Source organism: Nansenia antarctica (genome assembly GCF_963989245.1).
Source record: "Nansenia antarctica genome assembly, chromosome: 4".
In the NCBI taxonomy this organism is placed as follows: domain Eukaryota; kingdom Metazoa; phylum Chordata; class Actinopteri; order Argentiniformes; family Microstomatidae; genus Nansenia; species Nansenia antarctica.
Window position 1 is genome coordinate 65,135,157 of NC_137689.1, and position 22,107 is coordinate 65,157,263.

General features: G+C 49.9%; 1 protein-coding gene across 1 annotated transcript; it reads left to right on the forward strand.

Annotated features, from left to right (window-relative positions):
- The first annotated feature begins 389 nt into the window (after positions 1 to 389).
- smad7 (SMAD family member 7) lies at positions 390 to 21,496 on the forward strand. The gene is made up of 4 exons (XM_080529765.1): positions 390 to 1,116; positions 2,076 to 2,129; positions 7,689 to 7,760; positions 20,786 to 21,496. Exons 1-4 carry the CDS (start codon positions 651 to 653, stop codon positions 21,322 to 21,324), a joined length of 1,131 nt encoding a protein of 376 aa, XP_080385891.1. The 5' UTR covers positions 390 to 650; the 3' UTR covers positions 21,325 to 21,496.
- Positions 21,497 to 22,107: the final 611 nt, after the last annotated feature.

Genomic DNA, 22,107 nt, shown 5'->3' on the forward strand with positions numbered 1-22,107 from the left:
CATGAATTGAAATCTATAATGAAGATCATCACACCATGTGCAGACGGATATGATATTTAAAAAAGGATAAAACATAGACAAGAGCCTTTATCATCGGATCAAGGATTGCGTGGATTATGTTTTTATAAGAAACAGTGGCGAGCTTCGTTTTTCATGGATGTATAATTCTAGCATTTACCACTGTGTCAGAATTCCATGCGTAAATAATATGTCTATTATCTTCAACCTTATTGAAGGAACGGCACAGATGTAGCTGAGTAGCAACCCTATTCATCACGAAGTCAAGATTTGGAACAATTCTCTATGCTGCTATTCTGTATTTCAGATGCTCAGCGTTCCTACTCTGACAAACGTTGATTATATGCCTATTAGCAACTCACTATAGTCTTAAAATACCCGTAGGGTGATGTTTTATAACTCACTACACAGAGGGTGGCTATCATAGGAACCTTGATTTTTTTTTTGGTGGGGTTTAGTTCTTGAAAATTTAAAGACTGGCGTATGCAGATTGTCTTTGCTTTTCCAAATCCCAGTTTTTCCATAATATTATCTCAGGCTGCTTGTCATTGCCTGGACTCGGATCCCGGAATCTTCATGATTTGCGGACATCATGCTCGTTTTTTAGCCGGGAAACCCTCTTTTCGTCCCGCATGTTCAGGACCAAACGATCGGGGCTCGTCCGGCGACTCTGGAGGAGCCGTGCGCCCGTCGAGGGCGACGGGGAGACGGATACACGAACGCATGGACCCGGGGGTTGCTGTATGGGTCAATCGACAAAGGTTGCCAAATCTAGCCCCGGGACGGAGGCTGAACTGAAGGCTTTGACCCACTCGATACTGAAAAAAATCAAAGAGAAACAATTAGAGGTGCTTTTGCAAGCGGTGGAGTCAAAGGGGGGTGCTAGGAGCCCCTGCCTGCTCCTGCCCAGCAAAGTGGACACCAAACTGGGTCAACAGTCTTATTCCCTCCCTTTGCTGCTCTACAAAGTGTTCAGGTGGCCGGACCTCAGGCATTCCTCGGAGTTAAAGAGGCTATCTTGCTGTGAATCCTATGGGAAAATTAACCCAGAACTCGTTTGCTGCAATCCGCACCACATGAGCAGGCTTTGTGAACTCGGTAAGTGTGGGGTAGTCTGTGACGCGTGGGTCTGCTGGTGGGGGAAGCAAAAGTATAATAGAATGAAAATAATTGTTTGGCCAATTTATGTAGACCAATTTCATTAATGCTACTTTGCCAGGCTGTTGACACAATTACCGGTGTCTCAAAAAGGTCGAACTTGGCTGAGGTGGTTTCAGTGAAGTTCCAGTTTAAGACTAACTATCAAGCATCATCATATTTTGCAGTGCCATTTTTATTTTTATTTTTTACATTGAATATTTCCCCTTGATCTGGAGTAGAAGCTTACCAAATAACCCCACATTTGCAGTTAGACATTTTCAAAGTTAGGCTGAATTATTTTCGATGTAAAACGTTGATCATTTTGTGTGTTCGAGCTTCGTTAGTTTTCAGGCTGTTAACGGTTTATTTTAGTGTAAAACAAAAGCTTAGAAAGAACAACAATAGATATATAGTGTTTATTATCAACCGAGTACTAGACCTACACATATTAAATGTGTTTTTCCAGCTCTTCTGTTGTGTTAATGGAATATACACGTTGATTGTCACCATAAACACGTTTTTTTGGGGGGGGCTCCGAAGATGTTTTTAGAATGCTTTTATTTAGGCTACCTATTTAAGCTATACGGATTTTAAAATGTGCTCATGAAGTGAGTTGGATGGACCTGCATGTATCTGACAGTCTGGCCCAAGTTAGTTCGCAGCGATTGGAGTGTCCTGTTCTGTTCTGAGCCAAAAGAGGCCCGTATCTCCCCCAGCCTGGCTGGTAGATAGCCGGGAGACTGGCGCCAGGCGCCCCCTGTTTATCTGACTGCTAAATATCAAGGCAACTGCCGCCTCGCTGCCCTGCTCCGGCTAAGACAAACAGTTTTTCCCAAAAGAATGCCAACTGTTATCATACGTTTCTATCTTCCTTTTTTTCCTCATGGTCTGTCTTTTCTCTGCCCTTCTTTTTTCAGAGTCCCCCCCTCCCCCTTACTCCCGGTATCCCATGGACTTTCTTAAACCACCCGGTGAGTTTTATTATCACTTACTTTTTTGTTGCGGCTATTTTTCATAAAGTGTTCTCTTGTAAATTCGTTCAGGTTTCTGGTGATTATATTTGCATTCTTCAATGAGCCTATTTTCCACATGCACAAGCTGTATAATTCTGGAATAATTTTTACAGTTCTATTTACGATATGCATGTGTAAAAAAAACAACAACAACAACAACAACGGCAGCACAATATGGGCTTAAGATGTGTATACCGAAACCAGAACAATGTGTCCTAATTCCTAGATATGTACAATGCCATTTCCCTCAAACCAGGAAGAGAGGACTAACGCAGCTCATTCACATATTAGGTGCAGTTTAGTGTATTGGGATGGAAATCCTCTCTGAGACATTGTGATTTATGGTAGTCAGTCCTCCGTGTGAGCAGCCTGCCAGGGCCCTGTAATAGGATGGATGGCGGCCAAGGCCACGGCCCATTCCAGCCTGGCACCAGCTCTGTAGTGGTTGTCTGCACAAACATTTGGCTGGAGGGGTGACCTGGCAGGACAGATAAACAGCACTGGCACCAGGGGACAGGGAGCAGGGATGAGGGCTGGGGTTGGGGAGGGCGAGAGAGAGAGAGAGAGAGAGAGGGGGGGGGGGGGTCCGTCTGCAGCGAGGGGGGGGGGGTTATAGGGAATGGGAAATGTGGATCACACAAGGGGAAAGGCAGAAAGATTTCTGGAGCCATGTTGTTTTTTTATCTGCTGAATTAATCTCTAGATAGATTAAGGCTGAGGTTTGGGAGTGTCACCCAGGGTGGGTTTCTGTGTGTGTGTGTGTGTGTGTGTACTGTGTGTGTGTGTGTGTGTGCGTGCGTGCGTGCGTGCATGAAGGGCTGTGGTTGGTTGGCCCTGTTCTTGTGTGAGCCGTTTTCAGACGACTATTCCCCCAGATATGTGCTCCAGTATTGTCTGCCAAATGTAGGGAATGATTGCTGCTCTCATGGAAGGCTCTGGTGACGCTCCAGAATTCTTAAGATTATCCCGATTCGGTTTGTTGGCGTTCATGTTTGAATCACCGAGATTGAAAAGATCCAGTTGTTGGAGACAGTTTTGGTGAGTCATGTGAGGCCGATGATGTGACAGCCACGACATGTCTGTGAGTCAATGTTCAGTGAAACCCACTTTTGGGTTTCCTGGCTCCGACCGCCCGCCCAGGCGACACGGGCGCGCGCGGGGGGGGGGGTGGGGGACATCACGCCACCGCGGCCGAGTAGGAAGACATCGTTTGGGAGGCCGCTTCCTGTGAGGATGCTTGTAGGGCTCCATTAACCCTTTACTACACTTCCGTTGGCCTTTACGGAGTGACGACCCTAGTGAGTGATGTGGATGACTAGGCTACGTCCACACACGCACACACACACACCACACACTCTCTCTCCTCTGGCTCTGGTAGGGGGACAACAGGACAAAGACAGAAGAAGAAGAAGTAGAAAAAAGACAAAAAGAATTGCCATGAAAAAAACAAAAACAAAAACAGAAACCGAGCAGAAATTCCCCAACAGTAAACGCCCGGAGATGGAGAAAGTGGTGTTCAGTCAATGGAGCGTAAAAGGAAGTAATTTGCAGCTGCAGCTGTGATTCTTCGAGGGCTTCTCTGTATTAGTGACTGAGAGGGAGAAGTGCGAGAGAGGACAGATATTAATAGGACAATGAAGTGTGGCTGCAGAGGGAGGTTCATTGAAGCAGGGCTGTAACACATACGCACACACACACACACACACACACTCACTCACTGGAGCATGCACACACACGCACAAATATGTACACACACACACACACACACACACACACACAGGACAAATGAGATGCCTGAGATGCAGGGGTATTCCCTCTGAGCCAGGGAAGCTGTCAGTCATCCTCTCCTCCCTGCCTGCTTCCACTCTGACTGACGAACTGACTCCTCACCAGGCTTTCCACTGCCCACATGAACATGCTAACATTGTGGTTTGCATATCAATTATTGTACACCATCATGAACAAAACTAAGGAAACCCCATGGTTCCACTATGATGAGAGCCCTAACCCAAACTTGAATGACTTGACCCCCTGCTGTACATGACGAGATGGAAGGTATATTGTAGGGGGGTGCAATGCCCTTTAATAGACAGCATTGAACAGAAAAGGTGGTGCCCAGGAGACCTGCCGTGGTTGGTTGCCCCAGGGCGTTGAGGCTGTGAGTGGCTGCCAGCAGAGGCTGGTGGCTGGGAACACAGAGGGCTGGCGTGTCCTTGACCACCGTGACCCAGCAGAAGCCATGAAGAACGAGGACAAGGACTCTCTCCAGGGACAGAGAGAGAGAGAGAAAGAGAGAGAGAGAGAGAGAGAGAGAGAGAGACATACATACAGAGAGAGAGAGGGTTAGGCTGAGCTGGGCTGGGAAGTGTATTTATAAACTCAATCCTTCTGGACCTTAAGGAGCAAGACGGCGGCCAAGTTCACTCGATATTGTCGCGTTTAAGGACGGATGCACAGAGTCGCTTAGGGGCTTAAAGATACGATTATTTGTCACTGTGAAGATCCCTTTCAGGATGTGGGATGTGCTTCCAACAGCAGACGGATGACCAATAGTGAGCCAATGACACGACAGGGCTCAGCCCCATCAATGATTCCAATGTCTGAAGTTTATGATATAATAATTCAAGACATGGAAAAAACAAACGCTATAACTTCATAACTTCAAAGGGAAGTGTATATTTCAGTCAAGGCTGTGTAAATTCTCAGCAGGAGGAGAGCAGGAGAGCGTGAGAGCGAGGAGGAGGAGGTAGGAGGGAGGAGAGGGGTTCTTTTAGAGAGGGGGAATCGGGGGTACGTGTCAGTTTGTTTCTCCACACAGCCAAAAAACGGCCAGTATCAAAGCAGCCGTCGTAAAATGCTAGTTTGTTTTAGCTCCCTGGAAAATGAATCATGCAGTGTTTGAAGCTGAAGCTCTAGCTCTCTCTCTCTCTCTCTCTCTCTCTCTCTCTCTCTCTCTCACCTCTCTATCCTCCTCTTTCCCTCACACTCCCTAATGTCTTGCCTCCCCATTTTTGCATATTCTCTCTCTCTGTCCTCTCCTCCACCTCTCTCACCCCCCTCTCTCTCTTCCTCCTTCTCCTTCTCTCTCTCTGGTCCTTGGCTAGGGTTGTGTTGAGCTCCGGGCCTGTGGTCAGTGGACCGTGCCCAGGAAGCCAGGCTACATCCTGGACGTCCATGAAAGGCAGGGCAGACTGGACCGTGCATGTTGTTAGCTTGACCGCAGAACAGTGCAGGCCCGGCCCGACGAACACAGAGACCAGAGGTCCAGTTAGCTCGCTTAACGACTGACAAACTGAACCGGTCTAGTCCGGTCTGGTCCGGATGTCACATCACCTCACGTGGCATTCGTTCAAAATGGCCGCCAGAACCCGGGCGAGAAAGCCGAATATAATCTCTAACTTGCCAGTAATCCGAGGTGGATGGCTAGTAGAACATAATGGGCTTTGGTGATGTGATGGAAGGTGGCCTAACACAGGCCGCAGCAGCAGCAGCAGCAATTGACATGTGTTGAATGGAATGTATCATTAGTGAATAGCAGCCACCGAGTCCCACTGCCTGCCTGGCTGCCTGGCTGCCTGGCTGGCTCCCTGGTGTTTAGTTAAAGCAGAGTCCCTCTCTTGATCCCAGCCAGTGTGAGACGTTCACAGAGCAGCACAGTACTGCACCAGCCTGGTGTATGAATCACATAAGCCCATTTCACACATAGTACCCTGCAAATTACATGGAATCCCAACCCTGGTGTTATTACAGCACCGTTGCACCACTCTCTGCTGTCTCCCGCCATGTTCTCTTCTCCCTGGCACCCTGAGATCACAGGGTTAAACCCGGCGGGGGGGGGGGGGGGGGGGGAGGGGGAGAGAGACGGCGCGAGTTTCCTCTGTCTGCTAGCATGTCATTAAGAAAATTTACTGTACACAGTTCTCAAGGCTGCGACTATTTCCTGTCTCTCATTGTTTTGGGTTTGATGGAGTGTATCCTGCTAAACTGTATATGAGCTGACATGCAAGGCCTGATAAGTAGCGCGCTAGCTAGCTATAGGCTAAGCTAGCTGCAGTCACTGGCAGACATGTTTGGGGTTTTTTCCTTCTTTTCGGGCAAAGCCTCTTTTCCTCTGAGCTGTTTATTTATTCTGGGCCGCGCTCTGAGAAAGCGGAGGGAAAAGGGAAAATATGATTGCGTTTTTTTTTTTTTTTTTTATACTGGGTTTCTGGAGTGGAGAGTGGAGCAGGGCAGTTTCAGTGTGTCGGGGGCCAGCCAGGGGGGGACTGCCAGAGGAGGGCTGCCATTAGAGCCACCGCCAGCCTCTCCCTGCCCCAACATGGCCGCCCTGTGGCCCCAACATGGCCGCCATGGCCCGGGCCACTCCCAGGAGAGCCTGGAGAGAGAGAGACAGAGAGAGGCGTCCCCTCCCGTCTCTCTCTCTCCAGTCCCAAGATTCCCTGGGGCCAATTGAAACAAGACAGAGATAGTTTAGATAGAGATTCATATTGTGTGTGGGTTACTGTCTACTGAAATGTCAAAAATGTGGATATCATTATCCATATTTTTGGATCCTGGTTAGTCTTTCACCCACTAACCGCCAGTGAATACCAGAGCACTCGCCACCTACAGTGCCAAATGGTTTATGTGGTAATTAGCTAGCAATACTTTGATTGGCTACAAAATGAAGCATGCTGATTGATGCATCATTGGTGAATAAAGTCACCCTTGGCACTCTAGGATGTTAACAATTTGGGGTGACTTTATTCATCCTCGGCACTAAAACAGTTAAGCGATTGTACCATGTGAAAACACTATAGAAGGAGGTGACTCGTGTTTATCGGCGCTTCTCCACTACCGTCCCGTACCGTACCGGAACCCGTGCGCCCGCTTTGTTTTGCTTTCTCCACTGCCAACTGGCCCATACCGGGCCGTAGTACCCGTACCGATTTTAGCTACTGCTCCTGAGTCGGAGCGTACGGTTGCGTTATGCATTATGCATTTTGACATAATCCATGTTGCGTTTCCCCCCCGTTGAGCTGTATAGCGGCACTGTGACGTGTCTGTGACTGAAGTGAAGTGAAGTGCTCTTATGACGCTCTACGCCTCCCACTGTCCCGACTCGCTCCAGGTCTGTTGTGTATAACGGAGAAGCGTTTCTGAAAAGACGGTACGGGTAAGATACAAACGCGTGCCGTCTTGTACTGTCCCGGTCTGGTCAATGGAGAAGCGCCATATGTGTGTTCTCTGAGAGACAGTAGGGGGGTGGTGTGTTAGCAGTGAGGGAGTGTGTGGTGCTGTGAGGGGGGGGTGGTGTGTTAGCAGTGAGGGAGTGTGTGGTGCTGTGAGGGTCAAGTGCTGGGTGACTCAGTGTCTTCATTAGGCATTGATTTCACTCTGTGATTGACAGGCTCACAGCTGCTCACGCTGTGGGCTGTCACACACACACACACACACACACACACACACGCGCGCGCTCACACACACACACACACACACACACACACTCACTCACACGTTCTCTGTCTTTCCCTCCAGATTCTCCAGACTCTGGGCCTTCTTCAACAGAGACTGGTGGAACTACCTACTCAGCCCCTGTGGGGCTCTCAGGTAAGGACCTCTCCCATGGTCTCTTCTCTCTCTCTCTCTCTCTCTCTCTCTCTCTCTCTCTCTCTCACCCCCTCCCTTCTCTCTGTGGTGATGCAGTGTTTCAGGGGCCCCTCCCTCCCTCCAGTAATAAAAGCAGAGGGGTGTGTTCTGGAGACATTCCTCCTCCAGGGTCTTTGAACAAGCCCTCTCCTCTTCTCCTCCTTTCATTTTCCTTCATGCTGTTTTGTTTAATGTAATCCAAACATAAAAAAACCCTCTGTTTGCTTTAGAGAATACTCTGTGTGTGTGTGTGTGTGTGTGTGTATGTGTGTGTGTGTGTATGTATGTGTGTGTGTGTGTGTGGGCGGGGGGGGGGCGGCGAGGACCCCAGAGAGAGGAAAAAACAAAAAGATGTGGGTAGTGCAGTGAGAGGAAGCTGCAGTTGATTTGTGTGTGTGTGGGTGTGTGTGTGTGTGTGTGTGTGTGTGTGTCCGTGCCTGTTAGTGTGCGTTCATGTTCTCCTTGGATGAGGATCAAAGCGGAGAAGTACATTTTGGTGTGCGTCTGTGCGTCTGTGTGTCTGTGTGTCTGTGTGTCTGTGTTAATGTGTATGGTGAGGTGACACCATAGTGGATGACAACCGGGTGACAGTAGAGTCTCTATGGTAGATTATGATGCCATATTACACTGTACACTAGCAGGGGAGGTCTGGTCTGGCTCCTCTCTCTCTCTCTCTTTCTCTCTCCCTGTCTGTCTCTCTCTCTCTCTGGGAATAATACATAGTGTTCTCTCAGGTAGGGAGGGAGGTGTGTGTGTGGATGGCCTCTAAGTGCAGCTTTTCCTCTCTAATCCTCTCTGGCTGTACAGTCTCTCCATCCAGGGGCATGAGGATAAGATGGTGTTTATGAGGTGGGCTTGGATGGGGGTGGGGGGGGGGTGAAGGAGGGGATATAGAGAGAGAGAGGGAGGGAGAGAGGGAGAGAGAGTTCACTCCACCCTATGCTGCTGCTCTCTCTCTCTCTCTCTCTCGTTCAGTTCAGATGTTTCTCATTACAAGGGACTTTAAAGGCTTTTTTTATGTCGGTTGGTGGTGCGCTGCCCTTTTTTTCTCTCTCTTTTGTTTAGGAGAGGAGGAGGGGGTGGCGGCTAGGAGGGGGGGGAGGGTCAGCCGTCTGTAGATAGGGGGCTTTCTAGATTGGGGAGTGAGATTGCGAGATAGCTTGGCTGAGCAGCAGGAGTGGATCAGCACTGGGCAAACACACACCCTCAGGAAAGTGCTGCTCGGGTGGGATGTTTTTCAGGCCTGCTGGCCTCCTCTTCATCCTCCTCTCTTTTTCCTCTTTGCCTTCTCTGTCCGGTTCCATGGCTCTTGTGTGTATGTGTGTGTGTGTGTGTGTGTGTATGTATGTGTGAGTGGGGGGTTTGAAAAGAGAGTCACTCAGGAGCCAGCAGTGCTTCACATACATAAAATCTTCCCGCATTATCCCCGCCCCCGCCCATCCCTCACCTCCGCCTCCTCCTCCACCTCCTCCACCAGTGTCTGAAGTCCTGTATTAACTAACTAAACACACATTTTAGACCAAGCGCAAACTGTGAAATCCTAGACCGGAGTTTAACTAACCCCCCTCTCTTTCTCCCTCCTCCTTCCCGCACTCACCCTCTCCCCTTAGCTCCTCTCCCCTCCCACAGGCACCCCACCCCCACCCCCACCCCTGTTTTCCTTCCTGGCTGAGCCAATGTGGCGTCCGTGGCCAGCCCCAGCTCCCAGTGAATGGGGCTCAGTGAGGGGAGGGAGGGAGGGAGGGAGGGAGGGAGGTAGGGGAGGAAAGGCCCAGGGCCCGCTCCCTCCCTCCCTCCCTGGCTGCTGCCTCCAGCCAAGGCCTTGATTTCTCTGGCAGGGGAAGAGAACGGGTCCGATCCCTCCGGGGCCCTCACAAAAGAAACATGCTCCTCCTGGAGACTCGGAGCTGACCTTTTAATTCACTCACTCTGCCCTCCTCATGTTGTTCTCCAGACGTATTTACAGAAGAAGAAGAAGAAGGAGGAGAGGGAGGAGGGGGAAGAGAGGGAAGAGAGAAAGAGAGAGAGAGAGAATTGCTGCTTCATATACATAGCAACCATTAAGCTAAACAACCCTTCAGTGTATAGCCACATTCACTGAAAATGTTGCCATAATCGGGGAGTTTCCGGTTCTTCTATAATAGCCTGATCCTTTGACACATCCGGTAAATGGAATGCATAATGGAACGACAATGGACAATGTAAACAGAAATCGAAATCAACAACAACAACAACAACAGTGAAGGATCTAGAGCGCAGCTTTCATCCTCAGCTTTCATCCTCATGCTCTGGATGGACAGATGAACACGGAGTGCTAGCTTGGTTGAGGATTAGATTACGGGAGACCCCCCTCCCATTCATCCCCCTCTCCGCCAACCTCTTAATGTTGTCCTGGAAAGCTGGGTTATAAAGAGTTAACCTCAATGGGACGGTGACAAGTACAAATGCAAACTAGGCTGCCTGCCAGACTAGCAGCATTAAAGCCTCTGCTTCTCTCTTTCTCTCTCTCACTCTCTCTCTCTCTCTCTCTCTCTTTCTCTCTCTCTCTGCCTCTCTTTCTCTCTCTCTCTCTCTGTGTCTCTCTGTTTCTCTCTCTCACGTCATCTGACTGGGCCAGAGACTGGAGAGCTGGGGCCAGGGGCTGGGGCGGACAGAGACCAGAATTTGGCTGTGGTTCTGTGTAGCTCTTGGCCTCTTGTCTCTCTGCTCCCTCTCTTCTCCTGCTCCTCCTCCTCTTGTCCCTGAGGCTCTTCTACTGGCTTCTCCTGCCCCTCTCTCTCTCCTTGGGCGGGGGTCAGGGTGGGGTGGGGTGGGGTGGGCTGAGCTGTGGGGAGGCAGGGAAGGAGGGACTCACTTTCCTGAGGTCTTTAAGTCTCTGTTGTGTGTGTGTTTGTTTTGGAGCCAGATGGATTTTGTCCTTAAGAGTGTGTTTCAATGTGAAAGTCACTTCCATGGAGAAATGTGAATGGATTATTTGTATGGTTGTTAGCATAGCATAGTCTTGCCTCCGGTTGGCATTCTTAATAGTTTTCCCACTTTAACTTCAAGCCTATTGATTGATTGATTGATTGATTGATTGAATGGATGTTGAGTGACGTGGAGAAAGTGAGACCTGATACAACGCAAGTGGTATGGTGACTATAAGTATCTCTGTGAGGTGTGTGTTTGTGTGTGTGTGTCGCGTGTATGTATGTGTGTGTGTGTGTCGCATGTATATGTGTGTATGTGTATGTGTATGTGTATGTGTATGTGTATGTGTGTGTGTGTGTGTGTGTGTGTTTGTGTTTGTGTGTACACACACTAGGGGTGGGCGCCAGTCCGGGTCGGGGCCAGGCCGAGGTGTTGTATCTCCTGTGCACTGAGCCTCTGTGCGTGTGAAGGGGGGCGGGGGGGGTCAGGTTCAAAGACGGAGGTGGCATGCCTACTGGTGCCGCCTGGGAGTGACCCCGGAGTGCCGGGTGTAACATGACCCGGCGAGGCGGCGCTGACAGGCCCCGGGCCGGCGTCTCAGACGGGGATAGAATGACCCACACTGGGCCCTGGCCCACGGCCCACTGTCACAGAGGCGCTTCCTCCCGCAGGTTAAATTTAGGTCGGGGTGTATTATTAAACTGTTAGACTAGCCACCCCCAGCACAGGGCCATAAGCCCTACAGCACTAGCTGGGCTACTGGGCTAATTAAGCTGGTGTTAATGCTAGGTTGCTCTGGTGACTTCTCTCCCAGGGTTTGCTCTGCTGTGAGGAGCGGTGGGGGTTGACGACTGAGGTTGAAGCAGTCTGGCAGTGTTGCAGTGTAAAGACTAGTCGTCCATGTTGGGTTTTATACCTATATTTGAGTCCCCTCAACTCTCCAAATGTACAATGTCCCCCCACAAGGAGAGGTGAAACAGCTTCAACAGTGCAGGCACAGTCCCCCCCCCCCCCCCCCCCCCATACATTCCTCACTTGTTTGGGTTAACAAAAAAGGAAAGGGCAGCACAGGAAATTACATCATGTCTTTGAGGAAAAGGCAATGAACAGGGAGGCAGCGGTGGCCTCCGCCAAACGGAAAGCAAACATTTAAGACATAGAAAAGAAAAGAGAAGTCAGAAACACCCAGCCACCAGTTCATGGAGAAAGGGGCAACCTGAATCCAATCAAACGTTCCGAACTTCGTCAGCCTTTTCTCGTTTTTTTTCAGGCCCATCTTATTTTCCTCTTTTGTTTTTCTTCCTCGCAAAAGGGAACAGGCAGGGTTGAGAGAGAAGCAGCTCTGTAATTTCAGAGCAGCCCGTGTTTCTCAGTTGACTGAGCGAGGATCTTTCATTACTCTCCACTTCCTTTCCAAAGATTGCAGCCAAGGAGGTTCTTGGCGGGGAGTTAATTTTGGTTTTGGCCGTCCGCGGTTCCCCACCCAGTGTCATTATGCAGCATGAATCTGAAAAACAGCACAAGGAGAGAGGGAGAAGAAGGATAGGGCGGAGGAGGAGGAGGATGATGATGATAGAAAAACAGCTTAGTGACTACACTTTTGGGCTTTTAAATAGTTAGCAATTGCGCTTTTTAACTAGCTAGCTACTGGGCTTTGAATCAACTAGCTATTGGGCATTTAGCTAACTAGCTATTGGGCTTTTAATGAACTAGCTAGCTATTTGTCTTTTAACTAGCTAGCTAGCTAGCTATTGGGCTTTTAACTAGCTTTATGTTAGTGAAAATGCTAAAGCAGAGATAATTATAATAATATCTATTGATAAATAGATAACGCTACATGGGCCCTCATGAAAAACCAAACAAGCCCAGTTATGTGAGGCTGTGACTGAGTTTCTCCCCAAAATCTCAACAATATTAATAAACCCTCCAGGTTTCCTCCGTCCGGGTGGATTCCTGCGCTCGAGGGAAGCCAAAGTGTACAGAGTCGTACCTAGCTCAGGGGCAAGAGAGTGAAGGGTGGGCCCTGGGTCTGTGAGAGTTGGTGGGAGGCCCAGAACAAGATGGCCATTGTTTGGTCTCGGGCCCTCTAAGGCACCGGCTTTTCACATAACCCCATTGTATGAAGATGATCAAAAGGGAGAGGGGGGGAACATTCCTGATCCCTTGTGTGTTTTTTCACCGCCACAGAGATTTTTTCGGTTTTTGCAACGTGCTCAGCTATTTCCAACCGCGGCCAGACCATTCATGTGCAATCAGACGGCAAAGCTGGGGGAGCGGAGGTCCGGCACCCTTTGCCTGGCTGCCTGCCTCTCTGCCTGCCTGCCTGCCTCCCTCTTTGCCTGCCTCTCTGCCTGTCTGCCTACGTCTCTGCCTGTCTGGCTGGAACCTGCCTACCTAATGGCTCTGTCACAGCAGCAGCCATGTTGGATAACTCCTCTGTCTGTTCCATGCAGCTCTCTAGCTCAGGACCAAATGATGAGCAGCTCCAACCACAACCACATGCAGATAGTAATTCATAACCCTCCCTTATTTAAAAAAAATAAATAAAGAAAAAGGCAACAAAGCCATTGGCACTCAACTGGCCTGACTGCCTGCCTGCCTGCCTGTCTGTCTGCCCAAGTAGCGTCGGCCCCTGGGTTCCCACGGAGATCCTTGACATCATGGATGTAGAACAATGCGGGCGGTTGTTCCATCTGTGGCTGGGCTGTGCTATGCTAGGTGGCGACAGCAGCAGGCAGGCAGGCAGACAGGCAGACAGGCAGCTATAGGGGAGACAAACAGGCAGCTATAGGGGAGACAAACAGGCAGCTATAGGGCAGACAGACAGGCAGCTATAGGGCAGACAGACAGGCAGCTATAGGGCAAACAGCTTGGGCACTGTGGGGTGAAGGACCATGTGATGAGATCATTGGCTGCTCCCGGCACCGTCTTCTCCTCTCCGCTAGTGTTTGTTTACTCTGTCGCTGGGGGAAGTCTGGGGGGGGGGGGGGGGGGGGGGCTCAGAATGATGTAGTGTTGGAATAATAACTCTGCCAGGGGTAGGAAGGGGCCAGGGGTGGGTGGGGGAGGGGGGGTGGGTGTGGCCTGGCAACAGGCCTGCGTTGTGGAAGTAGAAATGTCTGTTACAGGGAGAGGGTCCTGGTGTCACAGGGCACACGCTCTGACACGGAGCGGGGTCCTTCAGCTCTGAGAACACCAGTTGACTGACAGGACGTGACGCCCTGGGCGTGTGCCTTTGTAGAAGGAGGGTTGGGCCTATCACAGAACATCCCTGTGGTTGGGACAGGCTGTGGGGTCACTAGTTAGTTTGTCTTTGGTGTGGATGTTGTTGTTCAGATTGATGGAGTTTCACTCCAACCCTGTTCCCCTGTCTGTGGACCAGCCTTCCTGCTGTGGAGGCCTGTAGGGACTTCCTGGCTAAGGGGGAAGAGCTGACATCTTCCCCTTATCTAATGCCGCTTCCCTAATTGGCAATTTCCTTTATTAGGACCCCCCCACACACACACACACACACACACACACACACACACACACACACACACACACATGTATCCTATGGGGACTGTATTCTGCAAACAATGCAACACTGTCACGCACTCGCCCTCTCTCTCTCTCTTTTGCTCTCTTTCTCTTTTTTAACATCCTACTCTCTCTTATGTCACTCTGATGCCCCCCCCCCCGCCTCATGTCTCTCTCTCTCCCCTCTGTTCTTACTTGGCTGGGGCAGAAGTAGGAGGGAGAACAGACAGTCCAGATCTCTCCATTCCAGTGTTTAGACTGTGTTGAGTTTACCTTGGCTAATTGCTGGGGAATGCCTCTTGAGATTGTGCTGTCAAAGTCGCCGTCGCCTCAGGAAAAAGATAATATTTATAGAAGGGGTAATAACTGCGGGCCCCGCCCACCCCAGGCATAAACAGGCAGACTGGAGACGCTCGGCCGAGCCCGGGCCCCGAGTGTGAGAACCTTATTCTTCTACGATCCAGCCGTCCTCCGAATTATTATTATTAAGTTATGGTGCTATAATTATGTCAGTCGGGCCATTCCAGCGACTTGACTGTACTGACGTGAGTTCAGCGTTAAACGGCTGACCTTCTTTTTAACAGCGTCTTGTTATTGAATTTCTCATGGCATTTGTTTACTAGAGGGAAGGGAGGGAGGGAGGGCGGCAGGGGTGGTTTAACGGCTCGATGAAGCTAGCTAGCCAGCGATGCAGTCAGAGCAGTTAGCTTTAGCGCTTTGCTTGCAGGGTTAGGGTTAGTTACGTATGCAGGTTTTTAAGTATGCAGGTTTTCATTTGAAAGGCAGCATCTGTTGGTGTGAGTCCCGACTGAGGAGCTCAGCGGAGCAGAGAGAGAGAGAGAGAGAGAGAGAGAGAGAGAGAGAACAAAAGGAATGTCTTTAGCGTGACCCCCTGACCTGGGGAATGGACTTGCCCCAGCCTGAGATGGGTGTTGAGACTGGGTGGAAAATAAAGACGGAGCCACCCCCCACCCCCCTCCTCCTCCCTCCCCCTGGCGTCTGATGAAGACAGGGGTCATTACGTGACCGTCTGCTGAGAGACAGACAGACAGACAGACACCAACGTCCCTAGCACTCCCACCTCCTCGTTCCCATCGTTCACAGGATCAATAAGAACACATTCTCAGGGGCCTCCTCTGTGTTGACCAATGTTGATAGTGTGTACTTAGATTTGAAGGTTAGACAGAGTTGAACAGGAACAACATTCTTCTATGTGTGTGTGTGTGTGTGTGTGTGTCTGGGTGCCTGCGCATGAGACAGAGAGTGTGTGTGTGTGCGCGCGTGTCCGTGTGCACGTGTCTGTGGAACGTCCAGGAATAGTAACGATCCGGAGTGTGGAGTCAGACAGAAGTAATCATTAACTTTTCCAGACTGCTCGCTGTCTCCAGTCTTGCGCCGTAGAGCTGACTCCTGCCGCCCCCCCTCCCTCCCTCCCCCTGGTACCCCCTTCCCTCCCCCGCCTCGGCCCAATAGTCTCAGCGTGTCTTGGTCTGAGGGCAGGAGCCATTAGGAGGCTAGGCCCTCCACAGGGGGTGAAGGGGGGCGGCCAGCCCGCTCTCCTTCTGGAACTGAGCTAAATGTTTCACATTGTTGGAGGGATTCTTTTGAAAGCCACAAAAAGCATTCAACGTTTTCAAAGCAAGACTCTCCCTCTTTTCTCTGTTCTCCTTGTTTGTAATACAGACCGACTTTTACACATGTAGTCCTGTCACAACTCCATTTATATCCTTAATCTGTTTTAATTAAAGATACACATTTTAAGATTAAAAACAACTATTGCTCCTTTCCGTTTCACACACAGACATTTCAATGCCTGATATACTTTTTTTTTGAAGGGATGACTCTTCATGTTTTCATGCTCGTGGCGATTTTTGACCAATGACACCTTTAAAAACCAGGCTAAAACAAAGAAGACCTAGTTTGTATTGACATGAGTCAGGGGTCCATCCATCACCCATCTACCTGAGGCTATAGGAGCCAGGAGCTGGGCTGGGCTGGGCTCCCATATGTGGTGTCATATATGGCCCCCCCATATACGACACCACAGACCTCGACAGGGTAAACAAAGAACACGACAACAGATGGTAGAACCCAGGAGCCTGTCTCCATAATCTCCATTTAGAGAGGGGGACTTGAAACAGGGCTGACATTACTGCTGTCTTTTAGAGGATAGAGTTTCTTTTTGTTTAAGGGGAGTGTGGAGTGGTGTGGTTGGGGTGGGGGAAGGAAGGAGGGAGGGACCCTGCAGAGTGCTCTGTACCCCCTCAGACCCTGTTTGAAATGACGCCAGCGACAACACAAACAACATGCTGGGAGAGAGAGAAAAAAAAGGAGAGAGGGAGAGGTTTTTGCTTTGCTCTGTAGTGGGAGGGAGGGAGGGAGGGAGGGAGTAACACAGAGAGACAGAGAGGGGGAGAGTAAGTGGAAACAGGGCCCTGGTGTTGGCGGGGTCTGGAATGTCCCACCCAGGCCCAGAGGCAGAGGCAAGGCAGCCTGGAAGGAGGGCTGCAGCCTGGGCTGGAGGGGCTGGGGCTGGGAGAGGGGCTTGGAGCTCAGAGCTCAGGGCAGTAATTCATCTGCCTGTCTCTGGCCGCGTCATGGCGGGGGCCTGCCTGCCTGGAGGCCTCTAGAGAGGTGGAAACCCTGCTCCCTCCCTCCCTCCCTCCCTCCTGGCTGGCTGTACTGTGTAGACGGACCCCTGCTCCCTCCCTCCCTCCCTCCCTCCCTCCTGGCTGGCTGGCCCGCGTAGACGGACCCCTGGCGACACATAGGCGGCGCGACGGGCCACGGTGTCCCGGCGTCTGTCTCCCACGCTGACAGACAGATAGGGAGACAGCCAGGGGAACTGGAAATAGAGTCAGACTGCAACACGAGGACAGGACAGTGGCCCTCAGGGGAGAGAGAGAGCACAGGCACCTCACACACACACACACACACACTCTAGTGTGTAACCGGATGTGTTCCAAGGGCTTTTATGGCGTGTGGTAGACACATCTGAGTGTGTTTAGAACTGGAGGTCTGACTGTGTGTGCATGTGTGTTGCCTGAGAGGCTACTGTCAGCCAACTGTGTATCTATGTATATGCGTGTGTGTGTGTGTGTGTGTGTGTGTGTGTGTGTGTGTGTAGTGCAGTGCTATTCCTCTTCATTTTGTGTGGGCACGCTGGTTGTCAGAGCAAGCTGTGAACACACTCTTCACAGGGCTGTGCCCCACAGATGGAGTGTGCTCTCCAAAGCCCCCTCTGCTTCCTCTGGCAGGCTGGTCGTCTGTTAGCCTCAGTGTCACTGCGTCAGCTAGCTAGCGATATGTTTCTCCTTGCGGTAGCAACAGCCCGCTGGAGCGTTTCAAAGTGTTAGCGGTTAATCATTACAGCAGCCTATGGCTGTGCTAGCTAGCGGTAGTGTAGCCTGCTTGACTGAGTCAGTGTTTGTACTCACGGACTTGTTAGCTAACTAACTGAATCCTACAACCGGAAGAACACACAGGTCCTTTTCCATTTTCACTTTCCTATTGACTGTACTTGAGATATTTCACATCACCCAAAATGGAGATATAGGGCCTTCTGCTTCTAGGGCTGTAGGACTGGACCAGTAGTAGCTAGCTTGCTAGCGAGCGGTGCTAGTCTCCCAGTATTTGTTGTTTGTTGGCATGAGCTGTTAGCTCTGTCACGGCTGTGTTCTCCGGCCTGCCCTCCCCGGGCCTGTCCCTCGCCCCAGTCCCTCAGTAATTCTCTTATCTAACACTGTTACTTTGGAATGGAATGCATTCTCGCCCGCACTGTCGTCAGAGACGCCCCCGCCGGCGAGCCGAGTTAAAATAGGCCCCCGTCAGCTGCCATCGTCACGGCAACAGAAGGCTGCAGGGACGGGGGAAAAGCGTCTGACCCGGCGAGGCGGCAAGAAGACCCAGACTGATAGATAGCCTCGGTGCCGGCGGTCGGACCGCACAACAGCGTAGCAGCGGCTGGCCAACCAGACACCTTCCCTGGGTTTTCCCCCCTGGGTTAGTCAGCGGTTAGGACGAAGGAGCGTGTGACTGGGAGACTGCAGAGCGAGAGAACAAAAAAAAAGCAGAAGCTCTCTCTCTCTCTCTCTCTCCCTTTATCTCACCCCCTTCTTTCATCTCTCTCTTTCTCTGTCTCTCATTCTCCTCTGCCTCCACCTCTCCGCCCCATCCTCCCTCCCTCCCTCCCTCTCTCTCTCCCTGTGTGAGAGGGCACTAAGCCGGCTGATGAATACCTCAGTGGTTTCAGACTGTGATGACAGGCTCAGACAAGCAGGCGTGTAATGACCGCCGACGCCAGGGCCCGTCTCTCCTTAGGAATAACAAACACACAGCCCCAACCGTGCTGCTAGGGCCCTCAGGTGAGCTCCGCGAGGAGGCCTAGCCTATCTCTCTCAGCCTTCGCTCAGTCCCCAGGAACAATGGAGGACATTAAAGCCCAGGAGACGAGACTGACACACACACAGAGGAGCGGCCTCTTCGCCTTTTGTGCAGTCTCTCTCTCTCTCTCTCTCTCTCTTTTCTCTCTCTTTTCTCTTCAGTTGGGAGTTTTTTTTTTTTCCTTCTTCTTCTTCTTCGTCAAACGTAAACACAAACTTTGTCCCAATACCCGGGGCGGTGGATTTAGGATAATTCCCTCAGCCTCATGTTGGCCGACTTCAAAGGGAAACAAACTGCCCTTGTTTTATGGAAGACATTTCTTTCTCTGGTGTTGTCTTTTTCTTTTTTTTTCACCTTCTAATGAAGGCTAGCTTCTTAGCTAATAACAGGCCATAGCAACCCCTCAGAGACTGGCTGAGATACTGCACAATTAAGATACTGCACAATTAACATAACTGTACAGCTGCCCCTGACGGTACCTTCCAAATTACTGGGTATGCTTGCTGTCCCGAAAAGATGAAAGAGGTGGAAAAAGGAGGGATGAGGGGGTGAGAGAGAGAGAGAGAGAGAGAGCGAGAGAGAGAGAGAGAGACCCAAAAATGACTGTAAGGGGCTCTGTTCGCTTCTCTTTTTTCCCTTTTTCCAAAGTTAACTTTTAACCATTGAACGTCTCTCTCAGAGAGTCCATAGGGGATTTGTATAACTGTGCTGCTGAATGTGTACATACAGTACTGTAAAGTGCTCTCTCTCTCTCTCCATCTCTCCGTCAGTTTATAGTTGTATTGGTAATTAGGCCATAGCACTATAACAGCTAGAGAGGCTTTGGACTGGGAGAGGAAGTTAAGATGCAAAAGTAACAGTGAAAAGAAAAAATTAAAAGCCCTCCCTCCCTTTCTTTGCCTTTGCTCTCTCTCTCTCTCTCTCTCTCTCTCTCTCTCTCTCTCTCTCTCTCTCTCTCTCTCTCTCTCTCTCTCTCTCTCTCCGTCTCTGCACTCCGCGCCTGGCTGGCTCCCCCCTCCCCTGTATGGAGTCACTGGGAGCCAGATTGCTGTGGGATAGAGATATGGAGGGAGAGGGGGGACGGGAGGCGCTCTAAGGGGGGAAGGAAACCAGAGCCGGCGCTACACTCTCTTTACGCTGGGGGAAACTCAAGAACCCAGAGGCGTAGCTTTTCAGCCATTCACATGCTGTCGTCGTCCGTTTACTGCTCTCTGCTGCATTTACTGCAGAATACTTGTTTTTACACCGAAGGAACTCGTTTACCTCTTCATGTTGCACTGTACTTTGGAATGAAGAGTTGAATGGTCGAGTCCAAGGGCTTTGTTAGGGCTGTGTTTTGTTAGACCTGCGTGTGTTACAGTGTTGTTGCGGGTCATTGTTTCTTGTTTCTCTTGTTGTGTTTTTAAATGGCCCCCCTGCTCCAACTCTCCCTGCATCAAACCAATTTGTAGGAAAAGAGTGGAGAGGTGAGATCTCCTAGAGTGGTTTTATATGCCTTCCACGAGCCCAAGCTTCCTTGTTTCCCCTCTCTCTTGAATATTAAAACTATTACTTATAATTTCCTGTGGCGGAGTGAAGCGACCTGCCATAAAACAATGATTGGGACAGATTTATGGTTTCGCTTGACGTCAGAACATTGTTAAGCCTCCTGCAACAAAAATACAAGGGCCAGACAGAAGATAAGCATTAATGCTTATATCAACAGGACTTGCATGGCTGTTTGCCTCCTAGTATCATGCGTTGCTTTTCTTGTTTGAATTCCAGGAATTCCTCTACTGTTTTCCTGGAGGGTGAAATTAAGGATGTGAGCGCTGTTTGGCGGCAGACGTAACCTGTGTTCTCGTACGCTCTGATAGGGAAGAGATTGTGGAAGGGGAACATGCTGTGTTTGGTTAGACTGGGGAGTTGTGAAAGTGTTTTGTCTTTCGTAGCTTCGTAGGGTGACGGATGGTGGGTTTTGTTCATGTGAATCGGGGTAGTGGAAGACTATTGATCTCACGGTTCTCAGTCACTGCATTCACCACATTTCCGACTTGTTTCTATCTTAAATTACCTATCTTTCTTCTTCCTCTTCCTCCTCATCTCTCCTTTTAAAACCACTGTTATGTTATATCCACTGTCCAGTGTTATATCCACTGTCTAACCTCTTTCTTTTTTTCTCTCTCTCTCCTCAGATTCCCAAGCTCTTCAGGAGTTAGGCGATCGAGCCCATTGGTGCGTGGTGGCGTACTGGGAGGAGAAGACCCGGGTCGGGCGCCTCTACTCAGTCCAGGAGCCCTCCCTGGACATCTTCTATGATCTACCTCAGGGGAACGGCTTCTGCTTGGGCCAGCTCAGCTCCGACAACAAGTCCCAGCTGGTTCAGATGGTCCGTACCAAGATTGGCTACGGTATCCAGCTGACGCGGGAGTCGGACGGGGTGTGGGTGTACAACCGCAGCTGCTACCCCATCTTTATCAAGTCGGCAACACTGGACAATCCCGACTCGCGGACGCTGCTGGTGCACAAAGTGTTCCCCGGCTTCTCCATAAAGGCCTTTGACTTTGAGAAGGCGGACAGTCTGCAGAGACCCAACGACCACGAGTTCACACAGCAGCCCCGCATGGGCTTCACTGTACAGATCAGCTTTGTGAAGGGCTGGGGACAGTGCTACACACGGCAGTTCATCAGCAGCTGCCCCTGTTGGCTAGAGGTGATCTTCAACAACCGATAGCAGCAAGCAACCTTCCTCCTCCTCCTCCTCCTCCCCCCTCTTCATCATCCTCCTCCTCCTCCATGGACACGGACTAAGCCCTTACGTTAAATTTCTTTTTTCCAGAGGTTCAAAAAGAAAAATGTTTAAAGAAAAGACAAAAACCCAATGACTTGTTTAATAAATGACTAAGATTTAATTACCGGTAAGTGAATAAAAGCGAAAATGTATTTTATGTTATATATAAATATATTATTACTTGTAAATATGAAGACGTTTTATATGCATCATTATTTATGTATTGTGCAATGTGTTGATGAGAAAAAGAAAATAAGATGCACTTTGCTTAATATAAATGCAAACAAAGAAATGCCAAAATTAAAAAAAAAATACAAATGATTTTTTCTCCTTGCGTTTTGTTGTGTAATAGTGCCAAGGTGAATGGGAACGGTTGTCATGTAGGATCACATTGTCTTCCTCTGTAGGAGAACAATGAGGAGGTTGAAATGGGTAGAATGCACTTAAACACACTTTATAAACAATGTCATGGCTAAAAGGTATTTTATATCATTTGCAACACTTGCCCTTTATCAAGCCAACATCATTTTCTATTACAATGTTGTTTAGTAGACAAGATATTGACATTCTTCCCCTTCCAATGTCACTAACACACACATACATGTAATACATACATACAGAGACGTACATCTAGTATGTGTACATATGTCTGTCAACATGCCAATGATGACTGTATGTTCTACATGCTGCTTTACAGCCGTAGTCGGAGAGCTCAGGGTGTGTATT

What these genes read in the sequence shown, in the direction of transcription:
- smad7 (XM_080529765.1), top strand. Translation starts at nt 651, where the DNA reads ATGTTCAGGACCAAACGATCGGGGCTCGTCCGGCGACTCTGGAGGAGC. An exon ending in GAGCAGGCTTTGTGAACTCG is followed by an intron (nt 1,117 to 2,075) that starts GTAAGTGTGGGG and finishes TTCTTTTTTCAG; the next exon opens with AGTCCCCCCCTCCCCCTTAC. An exon ending in AGCCCCTGTGGGGCTCTCAG is followed by an intron (nt 7,761 to 20,785) that starts GTAAGGACCTCT and finishes CTCTCTCCTCAG; the next exon opens with ATTCCCAAGCTCTTCAGGAG.